An 18,923-nucleotide genomic window follows, 5' to 3' on the forward strand; every position below is an offset into this window, starting at 1 on the left:
GAAAATACAGTTGCATTTTTAACTGAACAAGAGGTGTTTCACAAGATGACGTATCCATACTTCCTTCCCTAGAGACTTTATAATTTTATTAAGATAGTATATCTTAATAAAATAATATTAAAGTTTCTAAGTGTAGGTGGATGGATGGATGTTTTTACTCTTTCATCCAAAAACTAATAAAATTTTACAATAAGCTTTTTTAATAGCTTATAATCATCAGAATAACACATAGGCTATAAATTTCACGTGGGTGAAATCGCGAGCACAGCTAGTTATGAATACGAAAGTGTGTTCGTCTGTCTGTGTTTGTTATCTATTCATCACTAATTTGCTGAACGAATCTTAATTAAATTTGATATGAGATTACAAGGACGAACATAAACTATTTTTTATCTCAACGAACAATTTCGAAATAATGACAGAGGGCTCCTATTTCATCCCTTCTAGTAGCTGACAAAAAATAGAGTATGTTCGTTTAAAAGTTTTTGCAGACAAAGTTGTGGGTAACAGTTAGTAGATGATAAATTCGTCATCATGTGCTTCTAAGACAGTTAGTAGTGTAAGTTTTATAATGAAGCTGGTGGCCCGCCTCGATTTCGCTTGAGTGCTCGAACTTTGTGAGCTGCCTATATATGAACAGGGTAATTAATATGTCACTTTAACTAGTATCTTTTAAACAGTGAAAGAATATCAGTTTTTTAGAGTTTATTTCTATATCATATATAATGATCTTTATAATAAAATTGGCTAGATTTTAAAAGCCATACAATATTATTAATAATATAAACGCGAAAGTTTGTGACTATGGATGAATGTTTATTACTCTTTCACGCAATAACAACTGAACGGATTTTGAAGAAATTTAGCAGTAATATAGCTTATATATTAGAATAACACATACGTTATAAATTTCACGCAGGTGAAACTGCGAGCACAGCTTGTACAGATTAAAACTGTTAGAAAGACAAAAACTTAATTGTAAACTGTAAAAGACGCTGTAATGAAGCTTATTTAGTCATTTAAACAATCTTAATTTTGAGTCAGTATCAGTAACAATAACAAAAAGCAAAGTATTATCATCTATCACCCTTACAAAGGCGCAAAACACAGGTCATGATGGCAACAAATCGATATCATTTGCACTGTTTACATTACATTAGCTATATGTTATTCGAGTATAGCATTTGCCACTCACAAATAACGTGGAATGGGGGGAAAAGGGGTTGTTAGTAATGTAGACTGACTATCTAATTTCTAACAATGTACCATGTCAGGTTGACCTCCACTGGTGCCCCGCCAGCGTAAATCGTTAGCGCAAGCGGGAGCAAACAAAACAAAAAAAAATAACGTGGATTTCTATAGGTAATAAAATTTCATAATTAGTTCAGTAGTTCCAGAGATTATGCCATAAAACCTCACAAAATTTACCTCTTTATAATATTAGTATAGAGTATAGCATAATATATTGACACGTATTCATTTGTTTGCTATATAACAACAAAATTAGTTGGCCTTCCAGAAAATATCTCTAAGTAATCACTTACCGAGGTCAATGGGAACAAAGAGTTATCGAGTGTTATGCGTATATTATCACACATGGTGTGGTACAGTCGACTCAATAAGATGAACACACTTATTATTAATATTCTCCAATATCATGTAAATAAAGTTTCAGTTATAATTCGGTTTTAAGTCCGTTATCACTAAATATGTTTACTTATTTTTACACTTTCGCGTTTAGTACACATTATTAATATAGTTAAACTGGGTTTATTTGTGTTAAAACCCGTTTAGCAATACTAAAAAGGTTTTTTAGTAACATTAATTTAATAGCAAATGCTAGTCACTGTATTCGCCCTAAACATAACGTATGTTGTTTATATGTAGTATCATAATTACATACAATCACATTGGTAAAGTGTGGAATTACTTCTCGACTCAAACTACATTCTGAACTGATGGTAGATTTGATTTTTCATAAGTGTCTGCAATAACCTGAAATTTGATTTTATTTAGCGACTACTTTTTATCCACGACTTGGTCCATTTGGAACTTATCTTTTTTAAGTTACGCCTTATCTATCTGCGAGTGAAAGTACCGTCAAAATAAGTCAATTCATACTTATTTAATCTCTGAGAAGGCTGGACCTTCTCAGATTAGTAAGAATTAATAGACAGCCTGGCAAATTTTTTATTAATTATATTTTTAATGTAAGTACCATACATACTTTCATATGCATTTAGTGAAAAGTTGTTAATTTCAAATTACAAACAGACATTTTATTTATTTGTATAGATTAATACAATCTATAGAAATAAATTTAAATTGTCTATGTGTTGCTAAGAGTTGTACCAATAGGTAATAACAAAATACTTGACATTTCTATATACCTATATAGTTTAAATCAAAAGAAGTTAGTGGAATTTACTTCGACAAAAGTAATTTGCACGTAGTCAAGAACATATTTCTTAACTTTAATAGATAAATGACGGAAGAAAATTTTGATTTGTTGCGGCTCCTTATTTACAATAAAAAAAATTGTCAAAATATAATTTGACTATCCTTGACGATATTGTTTATATGACTGTACCTAGTCGTCAGATTACCTCTCACATACAACAGATTCTATCTGGTGGGCAGTTAGTTTGTTTGTCCTTCTTTATACATATATAAAATATTATTCCCCTGATACAAGCAGATGAATAGCAAATTGAAGGCTATAAAAATATTATTTATAATAATAGATAATAATTGCCAAGACGTACAGAAAAAAAAATTAAAATATTTACAGACATATAAACAACCTATTCAAATAAACTTAATATAAACATTTTTAATTTTCATATTCTTTTGACGCTACCATTCATTCGGACCGCGTGCTCATCACATGAGCAAGATTATGAATTTTAATGTTGTTTTATAAGTACACATTAATAAAACATGCGATTGAACACAATACACATAATTCTTTGTGCACTAAGAATGAGTTTCTATGTTCATGACTACGAATTTTCAGTTTTTTCTACAAAAACATACACAAAATTACTATGATTTACTATACAAATTCTTCAATTTCATAATGGGCTTTTTTATTATTATAAATATAAAAGACAATTTTAATTGTAGTATGCAGCGAAACAGTTGAAGACGGCGCGGCGTCGGGTTGTGTCGTAGTCTGGCAATATAATGTGGCTCATTTGCAGTGACGCAGGAATAAGACCTCCTGTTGGGTCTCTTGGGAGTCGGCAGCTGCTCCACTCAATATATTCATGGCCCGCGTCGGACAAGTGGGATGCACACAATGCCTTTTACTTATTGATGAAAGCCGTAACAAACTTGATCAATCAAGACATGTATTGCCTGAACTTTGAGTTAATATGTCAGGGAATTTGTGTGTAAAATTAGTTTTATGGTTCTATAGAGACTTTCCGAATGACTTGTAGACGATGTCATTATGTTACATACATCGTTATATTACGGAGTTACTTAGGCTGCAATTATAGTAAACATTTACAACGTATTATATAACTCAAGTATTATAATATAATACTGTTATATTAATTAACAATAACATTATTATTTTTTATAATATTTAAAGTTTCTAGTTTTCTGTTATAGATTGAAAACACTTTCAGAACTAGAGGAAAAAGTAAATGTATTAAGAAAATTCTGTATCATACCAGTATTCTAAAGTCTACATATTATATAATATTATATATTCTTCAATCAAAAAAATAAATTTGAGTACGTAGGTCCTCACATGAATAAAACATATTTATGACATTTTTTAGAAATTTAGTTGTGTTCTGAATTGAAGTTTATTGGTGAGATGTGTGAATTTACAAGTATATCTTAGTTTTCTGGATAAGCACCGCGTGAGGGATGATAGTACGGGTGTTAAAATGTATTTTGTTGTTCTACTATTCTCTTATATAGTTGATGATTACCTATTCCCGTCAATTGGGCCGTCAGTTGGTTATTTATTCTAGAGACTACAGTATAACGAATTTTAAGAAGGGTGTATTAAGCTTTCTTAAGGGTCAGCAATGCGTACGTGACACTTCTGGGGTTTCAGGCGTCCATAGGCTATGGTAACCGTCCACCATAAGATGGGCCGTATATATTATATATATATAATTGCCACCATCGTAGTATGAAAAATATGAGCTAAATGAGTACCAACATATTAAAAAAACAAGATTAATCATTTCCAAGTACATGAATAACTAACACAAGAGGCCTGATAATTAGAATTTTGGGTCAAAACATAAATCACGTGGGGAAACTGTATAATTGGAGTATAATGTTTCATAGTTATTGTCTTCTGAAAGTCATATATTGTAATTAGAATAATATGCTTTATGCTGTACACAATAAGATTGCGTTTATTACACCAATGAGACTTTGAAGACGTCACTGAGTCCAGTAACGTGGCCCAATGGCTTCTTTGTATCAGCTGTTTTATTATTCAGTGCAATCGATCAGGTGTTTCCCTTTTTACTACTTTTGTTAGGCTTATTAGGGTTACGTGTGACGCAGGTGGTCGCTACGGCAGGGGAGTGGCATGACTACGTAGCGTACCACTTTATGTTACTGTGTATGTGGACATGCACGACCTCGGTACTTAGAACAAGTTATATTTATAAACACAAAGTTTTAACTACATTATTCTGTTTTACTTTAAGTGGCCTATTTAGAAGCTAAACTTAGTACCTATGTATTTTCGTCGAAATTAATCGTCTTTATAAGCTGTTCTATATAGAAATGATCCGGAAAAGGACGGGATTGTTATTGATGGGTATTATAACCCCACTATCAATATCATATTAGATCGACCTCCATACGGTCCTAGAAACCATCGGGCTTCCTTATAAATTCACCACGATGTGCAAACTGCTACGAGGTTTGACTTCATCCTCATCCTATTCCACGAATACAGTAAACGCAGGCTGCACACCAATACATAATTAATATGAAAATTAGGTATTCAAATTTAGTATACACGTGTAGAATATAATAGAAATAATCTTTATTCAAATAAAGACAACCATTTTTTATTCTACTAGTCATTCGAACGCAGACTCATCATAAGAACGAGAAAGAAACTTGTGTGTTGCTCTTTTAAATAAATGTTGTTCAGCATTCCATTTTTAAGATTTTTTGTGAATACAAATAGAAAAATTGACATAAGCAAATAAATAGTCACTTCACTAACAAAATAAATCAGTCATAGTTATCATAACAGAGCAGTCCTGATAAGCGGCACCCGGTTATGACTATAATTAAAAGGCTTGATTTCTGAGATAAAAAGGGATAAAATATTTATTAACATCATTGATAGAACGAAGCCATAATCAACTAGTATAAGATTAACCAAATACACGCCAGATACTCTGTTAACTAGCGATTAAAAATAACGACCGAAATACACTTTGTAAGAAGTAGTTTGCTTGGGTACCTCATTCTCACATATTTCAGCCGCAAACTAGCTTGCTTTGTCAGTTAAGAAAAATACTGAAATTATGAGGCATGATATTATAGTTTCTAGCAATGATAGCGTATTAGGAGTATTGCGGGTGTCACAACTTCACAAGGTAATGTGATGTCCGTAGAACTGTTCATATATATAAGCGACGGTTACCAATTACTGTAGTGGTAACTGGTGTTAGTTTATGTATAATATCTTATTAATGTTATAAGCGTGTTTGTAACTATGGATGGATGTTTGTTACTCTTTCACGCAAAAGCTACTGAACGGATTTTGGTGGAAACTTTACAGTAATATATTTAGCTTATATATCAACTATACATTTACACAGACTATACTTTTCATTTGGGTGAAACCACGGGCACAGCTTGTCTACAGTAGTAAATGCATGATAGCGATAACAGACATATAATTAAAAGCAAATGTTTATTTATTTAGTCTAGCATTGTTATAATTAGAATAATTAAAAAACACACCGCTATTCGTGTTAGTAATATGGTAATTGACGAGATCATGTGAAACACGAAAACAAACGTTTCTAAATTGTAATGCAAATTCAACAACAAAAATGAACTGCTGAACTGTACATGCTATTATTGCCAGTCATTGACTTGCAGAATACTAATTATAATGTTTGTATTATATGTAGTCTATTGTTTTATTTTTAGCTAATCGTGGTCTTCCTTGTTCAATTTTGAGTGTGACTCGAGCGCGAATACAACAACTATTTATTAAAAAGAGCAATAATTGAATATACATGTATAATTCCCAAGAGAGCTCACAAAGAAGTCAAAAGTGACACAAAAAAAGAATAATAAAATTAATACAAATATTTATAAAAAGAATGGTGGACGAGCTACCAGCAACATTAAGAATATTGCCTATATGATATTTTTTAGACCAGTTAGGTCTATCTGTCTGACCTATACATGACGCCAAGCAACATATGTATTCGTAAGAGGTGTTTCTGTTTGAAGTGTTGAGATATGCCAGTAAAATTATAGAAGGCATGATATGATATGTAACTCCTAAGGAATGACAACGTGTGAGTAGAGCAATGCTTATCATAATGTATATTATAAAGTCAATAACGCTGTGCAAGTATATATTTAAGGAGTATCTGTGTTCATGATATGAACTGTATTAAGCAATTTCAGTTACATAAAAAATATACGGAATAAATTCTCCGTGTGGTGACTGGGTAAGAATTGAAAGTGTGATAATTTTTTTTTAACAAAACACAGTACAAAAATGAAAAGAAAAAACACTTGAAATAGAAGCCTGGTTAGTAACCATAAGAATCAGAAAGACGATACGGTTTAGCAATGTCTAGCTCCAAGTGAAAATTTAAACAGACAAAACATTGCCGACAGAGCTAAATTTAGTTAGGGGCTTTATTTAAGCCATGGCAAAGTCAAAGTCCATAAATATTTATTAATATAGAACATGTCGGCCTCTTATGCAAGTCATACTTTTTATCATACCCATATCTTACCATCCAGTTTTAGTCTTGTGGGTCTTACACAAAACAATTCGTACTTTTAAACAGTATATTCAGTAGGGTTTAGTGGTCAAGTCCCTTCTGGTGGTTCCTTTGAAAGCGATTGCAGCTTTTATTTTTTGTCGTTCCTACTAAATATGTATGTGTTAGAGTTAAAGATCTTCAAAATTAAACTTCGGCTGTGCTCAAGCATTTATCTTGCCGAACACTAACCACTTCGTTCACATATCAAAATCAGCTCCCCCACTCAGAAGGTTCCTTTTTTTTTGGACTACTCTAATGCTGTTGGCCTTTACAGTTTCCCCCGATAAGGGGTGAGTGCAGATGGCACTCCAAACTCGCGGAAGAACTTATGGACCGGCTGAAGGACAACTCCCGCCTAACGGATACTGACTGTTCGAACCTCGGCTCAGGCCGTCGTAATTTCGATCCCTGTTTCAATTTGACGGGGGATTGATCGGAAGGGGGACATGGTGGCGTTCTGTTTAGACATTCATTGAGTCGTTAAATAACTTATTTAGTTTAATAACAGAAATTAATTTACAATGCTTATAAAGTTTATAAATAGCTACATTTAAATAAGAAATATGAAAACATACAATTCATTCTAAATACAGTTTCTACAAATAAACTATAAAAAGTTATTTTACAGCACTTATTGCAAAAGTCAAATGCATACAATATAGATCATATAAGATACTCAATTACTATAATCTATAATCATCCATACTCACAAACTTTCGAAACAAGGATAAATCAGCATATATGTTATAATTTAAAAAGAACTTTCATAGCACACATTTATAATATTAAAAAGATACTATGTACATTGGGCGAAATATCAAGTAACTGTGATACAGATGAAATTGTTCAACGAATCTAGTTCTATATAAAAAACCTAACAGATATTTTTGGACGCGGCGAGTTTCTAAAAGTACGCAGTTTGATTGATCACGTATGGAATGGGGACTCAATTGTTGATGTATGTTGTCCATCAACCGAGTTGCTTCTGTATCCGTCAATCATAACATGTAAATAAATATGTTTGTACCCAAGTTTGTTGTAATCTATACATATATGGCGGACGGCCTCGGTGGTCTAGCGGTTTAGCACACTGCTTTACGTCCGATGGTCGCGGGTTCGAATCCTCGCACGGTATAAACATTTGTATTAGTTGTATCGAACTGGGTATTTTTATTTACAAAAAAAGTATTTGTGTATTTATATCAGTAGTAAAGTACCATTACACAAGCTCAACTTAACTTGGAACTAGATGACAAATTATCCAGGATTATTTATTTATATTTATGTAATATGTTTGTACCCAAACGCTGTCTGTACATTCATATATTAGAAAAACTATTATTAGCGGACTTTATAACCGTAATAAAACCCAAAATAATGTTTATGAGAATACTTTTCTGTTTATCTGTGCGTTTGTGCGCGTTATTCTCAGAAACGGTTTAACAAATTTTGGCGCGGTGTTCACTACTATGTATATTGTGAGAAGCTTTATATAGTATTTAGTATTTATTCAAATTACAAAAAAAAGTTGTAAACTATTGTTAATTTAAACACTACGGACACAAAGTCGCCGGCTCAGCTAGTCTTTATTTAGACCTTTTATCATGCAAATCACACAAAAGCTTGTTATTTTTACATGTACATTTATGGAAGCATTAAAGGTGCCTTAGTAATTTGTTCTGAAAGCTTTTCTCCACATAACAATGTCTACTTATGTAGCTAAATGTTTAAAAAAATTTAAATAATGATATTAAGTTCATAAACTGGGGGACTAAAAGCATTCTAATATGGACGTCACTACCGATTTAAAAAGATATCCAAAGCCATAAAATGATTGGAACAAAAAAAAACATTGCACACAAAAAAACTGACCACAAACTTAAAGTACGTATGAAGCAGACAACGCCAGGTGATAATTCAGTTTCGTATATCATTGCCACAACATTATAAGGGACAGTGTCCGGGAATTTGAGTGATGTTAGCAATGCTACAGATAAATGAGTTAAGTCCATTTTCACAGGAGAACGCGTTATTGGATTTTTATATTGATACGATGAGTTTTACTTGTGTTGGTGTCATACAAAAAATAGAAAAGATTGAAGTCCATATTTTATAGAACAACTTTGATATTGCGAGTAATAAGTGTGTGTAAACAAAAATTGCCAAATATATGTCAGTGCATAACTGCAGAAAAGCTGTACATAGTCGGATTTGGTAACATTTTTTTTTGTATTTTTCAGTATAAGGTAAAAAAAAAGTAAAAAAATAAGGTAATAAAATAGTACAGAATCTCTCGAATATTAATTGGGATAAAATCCGTATAATAAAGAAAATTCACGATTTCTCAAAATAATGAAATGGAAAATCTAAAAATACGGAATAATAAAATCGACCCAAAAAATTAAGAATATTTACAGACTTTACTCGCCTATCTAATCTATTAACGAACAGCCTAAAAAAATATGCTATAAATTTATAATTGATTACCTAAATTCGCGATCTCTTGCAACTGTATGAGGATTTTTGAGAAATTATGGGAAAATGGGAACCGTAGTTGCTTCCTTAGATTTTTGGAAAATGTATCATTATTCCTTGATACATTCGCGATACATTGGGCAGGGTGATAACGATTTCCAGATTAGAACTCATGACCTTTGTGGTCTAAACTTCGCATAGATACTGGACGATAAGGCTTTCAAGAAGAGGTGATATATGAAGAAAAATTTAACAAAATATACGCTTGTAGACACAGACGACTAGCCCTTTGCCTTTCTGGATGTGATAAATTCTACAAAAAACAAATGAGGATGTTTTCTTAACAGACAGCGCCATAGTTTCCTTTCTCAATCGAGATAACGCCGGCCGTCCATGTAAATATTTAAATGTATATTATATGTAGACGTAAAATAACCATATCAAGTGAAATGTTTTTTTTTAAACAATATAAATGTTGTAAGATCTCTCTCTTTGCATATCTAGTAGAATATTCAACTTCTATAACATTTTGGGTAGTGCTTGGTTTAGAAACCTACTTAATGGCATATTAGCCTGCTTTATGTTCTTTGTGGTCCCCTCCTCTTCCCCGCCCGCTCACGTATGACGTACATTACAGTAGGCTCCGAACAATAGATACAGAAACTGTTTATAAAACATGATAAAATAGAAAAGTACACGTGTTCTTGTAATATTTGTTACGGTGATGCAAAAAAAGATAGAGAAGTATAAATTGATTGTGAATTATTTGTAGACGGTAGTTTGTTTTAGTTACTACCTAAACATATATAAAAAGAAGAATAAATATAATAAATCGCTGTCTGCACAACTTTATGATACAATATAATTATATTAAGTAAGTTTTTGAATAAAAAAGTATGTAGTACATAAAGAAGCATTTAAGTATATTCTATATTAGATACGACGAATATACATATATAATGTAACATAAAACAGCTGTATCAATCATTTAATTAATTCAACATCAAAAGATACCATATAAAAGCGAGCTGTTAAAGCAATAAGAATCATGACGTCAACGTGAAGCAAAACGTGTACAAAAATAACAGTGTTAATTGCACTAATTGTGGTATTTAATAACAATTTTGTTTGAAAAATAAAATAGACTGACCAACTAAAAATAGACGCGATGAAAAAATAATGCCGTCAACTGTACAAGACATAAGGGTCCTCGAAGACCTTGAGCTAGTGGATTATGTAGTCGGGTTAAGGCACGAAATCGCGTGACATCATAATTAAACAATGGCCTTACTTACCTTGCGGCGTTGCGGGGCGAACACGCTCGGAGGAGTGACAGGAAAGGCTCTCTTTGGGCGCCAATATTCAGGTGAAAGTTTGCGCAAACATTTGCTATTGTATGGATTTTCTCAATAATTGAGTATTTAAACTTTTTTAGGTACTTTTAAAGACACCTTATACTTCTGATCATTATTTGGAAAATCGTTTTAATTCTATTAATTGTCTGGAAATCGCTAAAGTATTTTTCTATTTACACATGTATCTATTACCATTTGCATTCACTATATGCATATTTATAACTATTACGTTATTATTATGTACTAGTGATATGAACTTCTATACTAATTATACATTATAATTATTAAGACTTAATCGCTTATTAACGCTATTTGTAAGACTTCTAGAATGCAAAATAAAACCTACATGGTAAACTCTTAAAATCACTTTAAGAAAGCAATTGACGAGAATAACGTTCGTATCGAATACTTAGACGTGAAATACAACCAAATCTTGTTAATGTAAACAAATACTCGATGTCAGTATATAATTATAATGTTTTAAATGAAGGAAACGCAAGGATATACAACAACTATTTCTAAAATAGAGAAGTATAAATACCTGTAGAATAATGCCATGTGTCATGTAAATTACACACTAAAACAATTACAAGAAAAACGTAAGAGACAACAATTTTAAGTAGTACACTCGACGCAAACGTTTGACCAAATGCTGGCCGTAAGTTAGGGCGGGCGGCGACGCGCCCTCACTCGTCCGCCGCACTCCGGGGTTGCGGCTCGCGTGTACCACTCTCAAGTAAAAGTTGAAACTTTGACGCGCGAACTAAGTGCGGTGTTATGTCATACAACTTATATGTGATATTGACACGAATTAACCGTTAAACTGATAATAAGTCAATTCGCGTTAATAAGTGTGTATACGGAAAATTTTGGCCTTAATATTATAGCTTCGAACGATGTTTTAAGGTAAATAATTGTAATTAATATTACAGTTAAGTTTTATGAGTATAAAAAATGAGTTGTAATCAATTAAAAATATGGAACGAAATTTAAAATTAATATTTGACTATATCTTAATCAACATTTAGAACAAACGATTGTCATTATTGAATCTACTTTTAAACTAAAATATACTCGTAGTAAATTATTATACATATATTTCATATCAGAATTTTCAACCATATTATTTAACATTGATATTGAAATGAACAGGAAAAAAAATTTGAAAAATAGTTGAAAATATTCTCTTCAAGCAATCGTAAAGTTTCTTTACTTCAGTAAATTATCTAGAACAAAATGTAAACCTACATTTATACATAACTAACTAATAAGTATTTGAAGATAGAAAGTACCTACTTACAACAGTTTACGCATGCACTTTATGTTGTTGTAGTGGTTTGGGCTATTTTCAGTTACTTTAGACCTGTAGCAATGCGACCTTGACTTGAACTCGTCCTTATATTATGCATAATTAGTAAATAATATTTATTTTGTAATTATCAAATAAATAATATAATAACAACACAATAACAATATAACTGTAATATTAAACAATTATATTGTATTCCAATTTAAAGAAAAAGTGAAATTTCTGAATTCATGATACAATCGAAGGCATGAAACCTTCGTTCCTAGGAATAGCGATGAATAAATAAAATAATTTCGTGATGTGTGGTGCAGTTTATGTGTACGGGTGTCGGTTGTCACTTTCTATAAGTAGAACGTTGAACGAGTTGGAATATGATGGAGTTATAAAAAAACAAGCTGTGCCCACGGTTTCATCCACATTAAATTCCAATAAAAAATATAGCCCATATATGTTATTCTGATGCATAAGTTATATTTCTGTAAAGTTTTATCAAAATACGTTTTGTAGTTTTTGCGTGAAAGCGTAACAAACATATCTACTTTTACTTTTATAATATTAGCACAGATAACATAATATTACATAATATTAGTAAGGATAATGGTAAAATCCTTTAAACTACTAACTTTAGTAAAATGTATGCGAGAAAAACTTACGTATTAATAGTGTTTTAAATATAATAATTAATTGCGACAAAAAAAAAAGTTTTAATAGAGAAATGAATAGAGCACGGTATTTACATATAGTATCAGACATCTACACATATAAGTGAACAATTCCAACAAACTGGCTTTAGAAATTACTTAAGTTTCTTGTCGGTACTTCCCAATTGAATCTGTAAACTGATCTGGACGATAGTGAAAAAAAATATGAATACAAAAACTTGACGTTCATGAACGGCTAAAATGTCCTTCATGAATAAATAATTTTTGATTTCACTTACTCTATATTAATTACTAGCTTTTGCTCGCGGCTTCGCTTGCGTTAATTTATCCCTTTAGGGGTTGAATTTATCAAAATCCTTTCTTAGCCTACGTCATAGTAGCTTTATGCAAGCAAAGTCTCAGCCCGATTGGTTTAAAATTGAAGTTTCATACAAACTTCTATAGGGGATAGGGGACTATTTTATTCCCTTGGGGGTAGAATTAATCAAAACTCTTTCTTAGCGGATACCTACGTCATAACATCTACCTGCATGCCAAATTTCAGCCCGATCCGTCCAGTGGTTTGGGCTGTGCGTTGATAGATCACTATGTCAGTCACCTTTGAGTTATATATATTCAGATTATCTATCTACTTATTCAACAGTTCAGTTCAGCGTTCTTAGTTAAAAGTTTAAAACAAATAGTGGAACCGTAATTATTGCAATGCAAGCAATAGACAGTAATATATTCAAACAACTATAATGTAACTGCATACAGCTCGACTTAAACGTCATTCGAATATGCAACTTTTAGTTGAACGACTCGCTTGTAGAAACAGTGAACGAAAAATACAACATTTGCTTTGTTCATTTCATATGTAATAATGTGAAATACATTTACAAATTATCAGAATAAAAATAATAAAAAAATTTGTACAACTGTTAATTTTTTTGATGGCCTCGGTAGTTTAGTTGTTAAGCACATCGCTTTATTTCCGATGGTCGCATGGTCCAAACATATTTTTATTCATGAGTGCGATTGTTTGTATCGGTTTGGGTATTTTCCGTGTATATTATATATGTATTTACAGAAAAAAAGTATTTATATCAGTTGTCTAGTACCCATAATCCCTCTGCTTACTGTGGGATAGAGTTAGATGATGGTGCTGTGTTAATTGTCCAGGTTATTTAATTTATTTAATTATAAAGGTCGAAAAGAAAACGGTTTTTCATTCGCTTCTCCCTGCGTCTCCGTCCACGTGATATACATTAAACAGGATAAAAAATAGTCCTTCACGATCCTAAATGCCATGGAAATGCCAAGGTATATTTATGATAATTAGTAAAGCCGTGAAAGCTGTTAAATATGACATTTCAAATTTTATGGCAATTTCATAGATTAATTTCAGTATTTACATAATTTATTCATACTTAGTTTTATATATAATTAAACTAGCTGTGCCCGCGGTTTCACCTACGTGAAATTTATAGCCGACATATTCTGATGTAGTAATATAGTATATGGCTATATTACTGGAAAGTTTCATCAAAATACGTTTAGTAGTTTTACGTGAAAGAGTAACAAATATCCCTCTATACTCACAAACTTTCGCGAATATTAATAACATGACTTTGGTATTTAAATCGGTGGTGTTCAAATGCGTTTGCTTATATGTTTAGCTGGAGTATTTACTATGATACATACGTATATGTCATCTACATAAATAAGGAAAATTAAAATGTATATTTGTACTTTGACATTAACAGCTCTTCACTAAATGCATGTGATTATATACGTTGAAAACGTAAAAAAAAATATAAAATGAATTGTCTGTCTGTTTTTTCTTGCTAACCTCTGAAACGGTGTATAAATAGTTCCATATTTTGAGGGGACTTTCACCCGCAGATAGCTATTCTTATAAGAAATAACTTAAACTGCTTTTATTTAAAATATATATATATATGTTAAATTCCACGCGTACAAAGTCACTGGTAACAAAACTGGTTAGAAAATTATAAAAATACAATGTTAGATGAGATGCCTTTTTTATTGGCAAAATATATAATTTCATGATTTATTCCTTCCATAAACCTAAACAAAATACAATTATGTCAATTTTCAAAACAATGGTTCAATAATTCATAAAGTTGATGGCGGCTGCAGTATAAACGATCTATATGGACCATCTCTAATCGAGTTATATACTTTGGAATCACAAAGCAGTTCTCCAACGTCTTAGACGACACTTGCTTATTGTGAATTCGTTCAAAGTTCTCCGGAGGCAGCTGGAATTTGTTAGCGTCCATTTAATTAGAATTATTGTTGTTCTTTCCAATGAAACCGAGAAACTTTACGTAGTTAGATCACGCGCCATTCAACATCGAAACGCTCAATTCGTTTTCAGGAACAAAACGCTTCTCGAATTTAATCACACTAAGCGACTTTTCTATTTGTTACAATAACAATTTTGAATATTTCACATAATTGGTACAAAAATCAAATTCAATCACATTATCTTTATAGCTATATCTTTATAGCTCTATTATAAATACTTATATCGATAATATCGAAATGATCAAAAATAGCGATCCCGATTGTAAAAAAATTAAATACTTATTTACAGGAGATTAGTGAATCTGGGTATCGTTTTTGATTGCCAACTCCCTTTTGAGAGCCATATATTGAATCTTGTAAAGAACTGTTTTTATAGACTAAAAGGTTTACATAAAATAAGAAATTGTGTAAGTGAAAAAACGCGCATCACTCTATGCGAATCATTTACTTACTGTACAAGACTCGTCGAATGATTCAACGTGTACAGAATCCATGCTGTCTATTCTGATTTGATATTCCTCCGCGTGTACTACTACACATGTATCTCCATTCATAAATAGGGCTTCAATGCTAAATAAGGAATCACGTCGAAAACTGCACCTTGCAATGCTTATTTTCGACTTTATAAAGCTGAAAAGCCCAGAGTATCTTTACCAAAAGTTAAGGTTGCCCACGTACGACGACCAATATGGGGATGGTACACCTAGAACTCTAAGGCCACCGTTGGCAGCGCATTCGCATAAAACAATGGCATTTAGAGGTTGTTTCCGCTGTCAAGCGACCAAATGTTGGAATAATATACCCCCTCCAATTAGAAGTATTCCCTCGAGATTTACTTTCAAGCAAAAATTAAAAGATTTGTTGTTGGAGGAACAAAAGTCAGCTTGATATCAAGATGAATTGTCTTTATAATTGTTATACATATAATATACATATATATATATATATATTTTTTCTTCATTCTCCCCAATATTTGTGATTAGTTGTTTTGGTTGCTTGATAGTATTAACACTCAACACTTAACACTCCTATGCAATAAGTTTATTTTCTCTTTTGTTTTTCAAATTTATGTTATTATATGAATTGATAATAATTTTCTATGTATTTTATGTCTATATGTTATACCTATATCTCATTTTATTATAGTTTTTTTTTATTATTATTACTATTTATGATAATATAATAGGGCTGATTAGAAACTGTGGTCTTTTAAATGCGTCCTCGCGTATGTCTCTGGGCAGTGCCTGAATCAGTGGTTTGCTGCTTGTATGCAGTAAACAATACACTGAGGTGCTGCCTTTTTGCGTATGGGCTATGCACACACACTACGTTACTCATACCGTTTTTTTTGTTGTTAACTGTATTGCATTTTATTTTATCTGTATATTTGTTATGTATTGTATTGTGTTCGACTTGGCTAATGTAATGGTATATCTATTTTTATTTTTGTTCTTATTATACAGTGCTTTGTGTGTGTGAATAAAAAATGTTATCTATCTATATTCTAAGACAATTGTCCCATACGTCCTTTGAACTGTAGTTTGAGCCAGAAGAACTGCAAAGGAATTGCATCCTTACAGTTCTTACATGACATCATACGTTATTATAAGCTATACTAATATAATAAAGAGCTAAAGTTTCTGCGTTTCGATGTTCGTAGTAATCTCCGATACTACTTATCGGATTGCGAAAATTCTTTTAGTGGATAGTCCATTAATAGAGGAAGTAGGCTATACAACAACGCACTAAGAGCACTAGAAGCGGTAGAAATAGTATTGCAAAAAACGGGGAAAATATGACGTAAACAAAGTTTATAACACGGGTCAGCTATTTAAATAATAATTATAAAATTAAAACTTAAGTAATCTCTGAATATAAAGTCTCCAATAAATTGTAGGCTATTTCTATTATGTTAGCTTATAAACAACAAAATGGCATCTAAATTGGTCCATTCGTCCTGCAGCTACCATGACAGACAAATACATCAAACGTGCAATTCTCTTCTTCTTGTGTCGGTAGTTAAAAACTGATGTATGAAAAATAATAATTGTTACAGATGCGCCGCATGTACTGCATGAAAGAAAAGAAGAGCTGATAGCGTCTAAATTTAATGAGAACTGGCTGAATAGAATGTTGTGAAAATACGAACAGAAAAACGAAGAAAATTTAAAAAGTTGTAAAAAAGCGCGAGTTGGTCGCGGCAGTCGCGTAGGCGGCGCCGCACGGTGCTGTTGTGGCTCGCTGGCGCTGCTGGTTGCTGGTGGGGGGCGTGGGCGCCGTCAGCGCGCAACGCAGCCCGCTCGGCTGGGCCATGGGCAGCTCGCAGCGGTTGGCGGCTGTGGCTGCTGTCTCCCACGCGAGGCACTATTACAACCATACACAACCCGCCGTCACACACGACGATACCACGTCATACACTGTTAATATATTTTTTATCAGGTTGGTAAACTATAATTACATTCACTAGCAGCCAGTATCGTATGTAATTTTAAACATATCTTGACAGATAACATTGTTTTTAGGCTGTATGGCTTCGAACGGCATCATCGTATGTAATTTTCAAACTATTTATGCAAATGATTTAGTTAGTGTAAAGGAAGTTTATGTACTTTTACTACCAACACCGATAAAATCCGAAATGTTCTTATAACATACAAATTAAATATTCACGTTATAGTTCACCTTGGCTATATTATTGCCGTTTTGCGTAGAGGAACAAAAATCCATCACTACAAACAAACTTTCGCGTTTATTTTTTTTAAAGTAATTTGAATAGCAAACAAGCTGACGGCTCACCTGTTCATAATAAAACATAAGATAACCGTCGTCTATATACATGAACAGCACTACGGACATCACGTTATCATGTGACACCCCTGATACCAAATACGTTGCTATTTCAGAGGACGAAGATGTCATGCCTCTTATTCTGTAATTTCACTGTTTAATTTGAACCGACATATAGTTTACACAGCAAGTTGTATTGCGGCTGATTTGAGATTGAGTACCAACGACTTTTTAGTATTGTAAGTCATTATAATATTAGTAGCACTTAAAACGGCAATATACTGGACGTCATCATAAATCTCATCCACATCAGTAAATCATGATTTGAAACTATAACGTGGATATAAGCCAGTCAGTAAAAGCAGAGCAGAGTGAAGCACCTCGTAACTTTTATGATGATAACAAGACATACTGACAAGAAAATGGTAAATGAAAATGTTCCAATCCGAGAAACGAGTGGTCACGCTCGTTACCGTTTTATGTACCATGAATTTTTCATTGGATATCGTAATACCTTAAAGATTTATAGCGTGGTTGAGAGATACCTAAACCATTGAAGGGGTTAGGTGAGATTAATTTACGTAAACGAAGCAGGTGCGCTTTTGGGATTTCTGTAAAATATATGTTCGAATTTAATATTTATTCAAAAGAATGTAATTTATCGCAAAATAATTATCGCATACAAAAACATACAATAGTAACGATCGAACAACGTCACAATATATTGTCAAAACAGTGTACAAACTGCCATAAGGCCGACGAAGTGCACTCGAGTAGTTAAAGTGATATACACACCCTGTAAAATGACTTTGTAGTCGCGTTTAATACTGAAGAAACAAACATTTCTGTATCATTGTTGTTTTAATGAAAACACCGACAATTAACGCTACCAGACTAAATTGTATTAATTTATATTTTTAACACGCTATTTTGTTGTTCAGAAATGGTGTAATTAATTGTTTCTAAAACATACTTTACTTAATATGACAGAAATACGTAGGCTTTAGTA

General features: G+C 32.3%; 1 protein-coding gene across 2 annotated transcripts in view; it reads left to right on the plus strand.

Moving 5' to 3' along the window:
- The first annotated feature begins 11,553 nt into the window (after positions 1–11,553).
- The window catches only part of LOC131852894 (uncharacterized), a 35,209-nt gene continuing 27,839 nt past the window's right edge, over positions 11,554–18,923 (plus strand). For both annotated transcript variants that reach the window (XM_059203635.1, XM_059203636.1), the window contains exons 1-2: positions 11,554–11,749; positions 17,184–17,566. In XM_059203635.1, the coding sequence (XP_059059618.1) occupies positions 17,439–17,566 (128 nt within the window). In that variant the 5' untranslated portion in view covers positions 11,554–11,749; positions 17,184–17,438. The remainder of the gene's footprint in view (positions 11,750–17,183; positions 17,567–18,923) is intronic.

Source organism: Achroia grisella, unplaced genomic scaffold (assembly GCF_030625045.1).
Source record: "Achroia grisella isolate CSIRO2021 unplaced genomic scaffold, CSIRO_AGI_Agris_v1 utg869, whole genome shotgun sequence".
NCBI lineage: Eukaryota > Metazoa > Arthropoda > Insecta > Lepidoptera > Pyralidae > Achroia > Achroia grisella.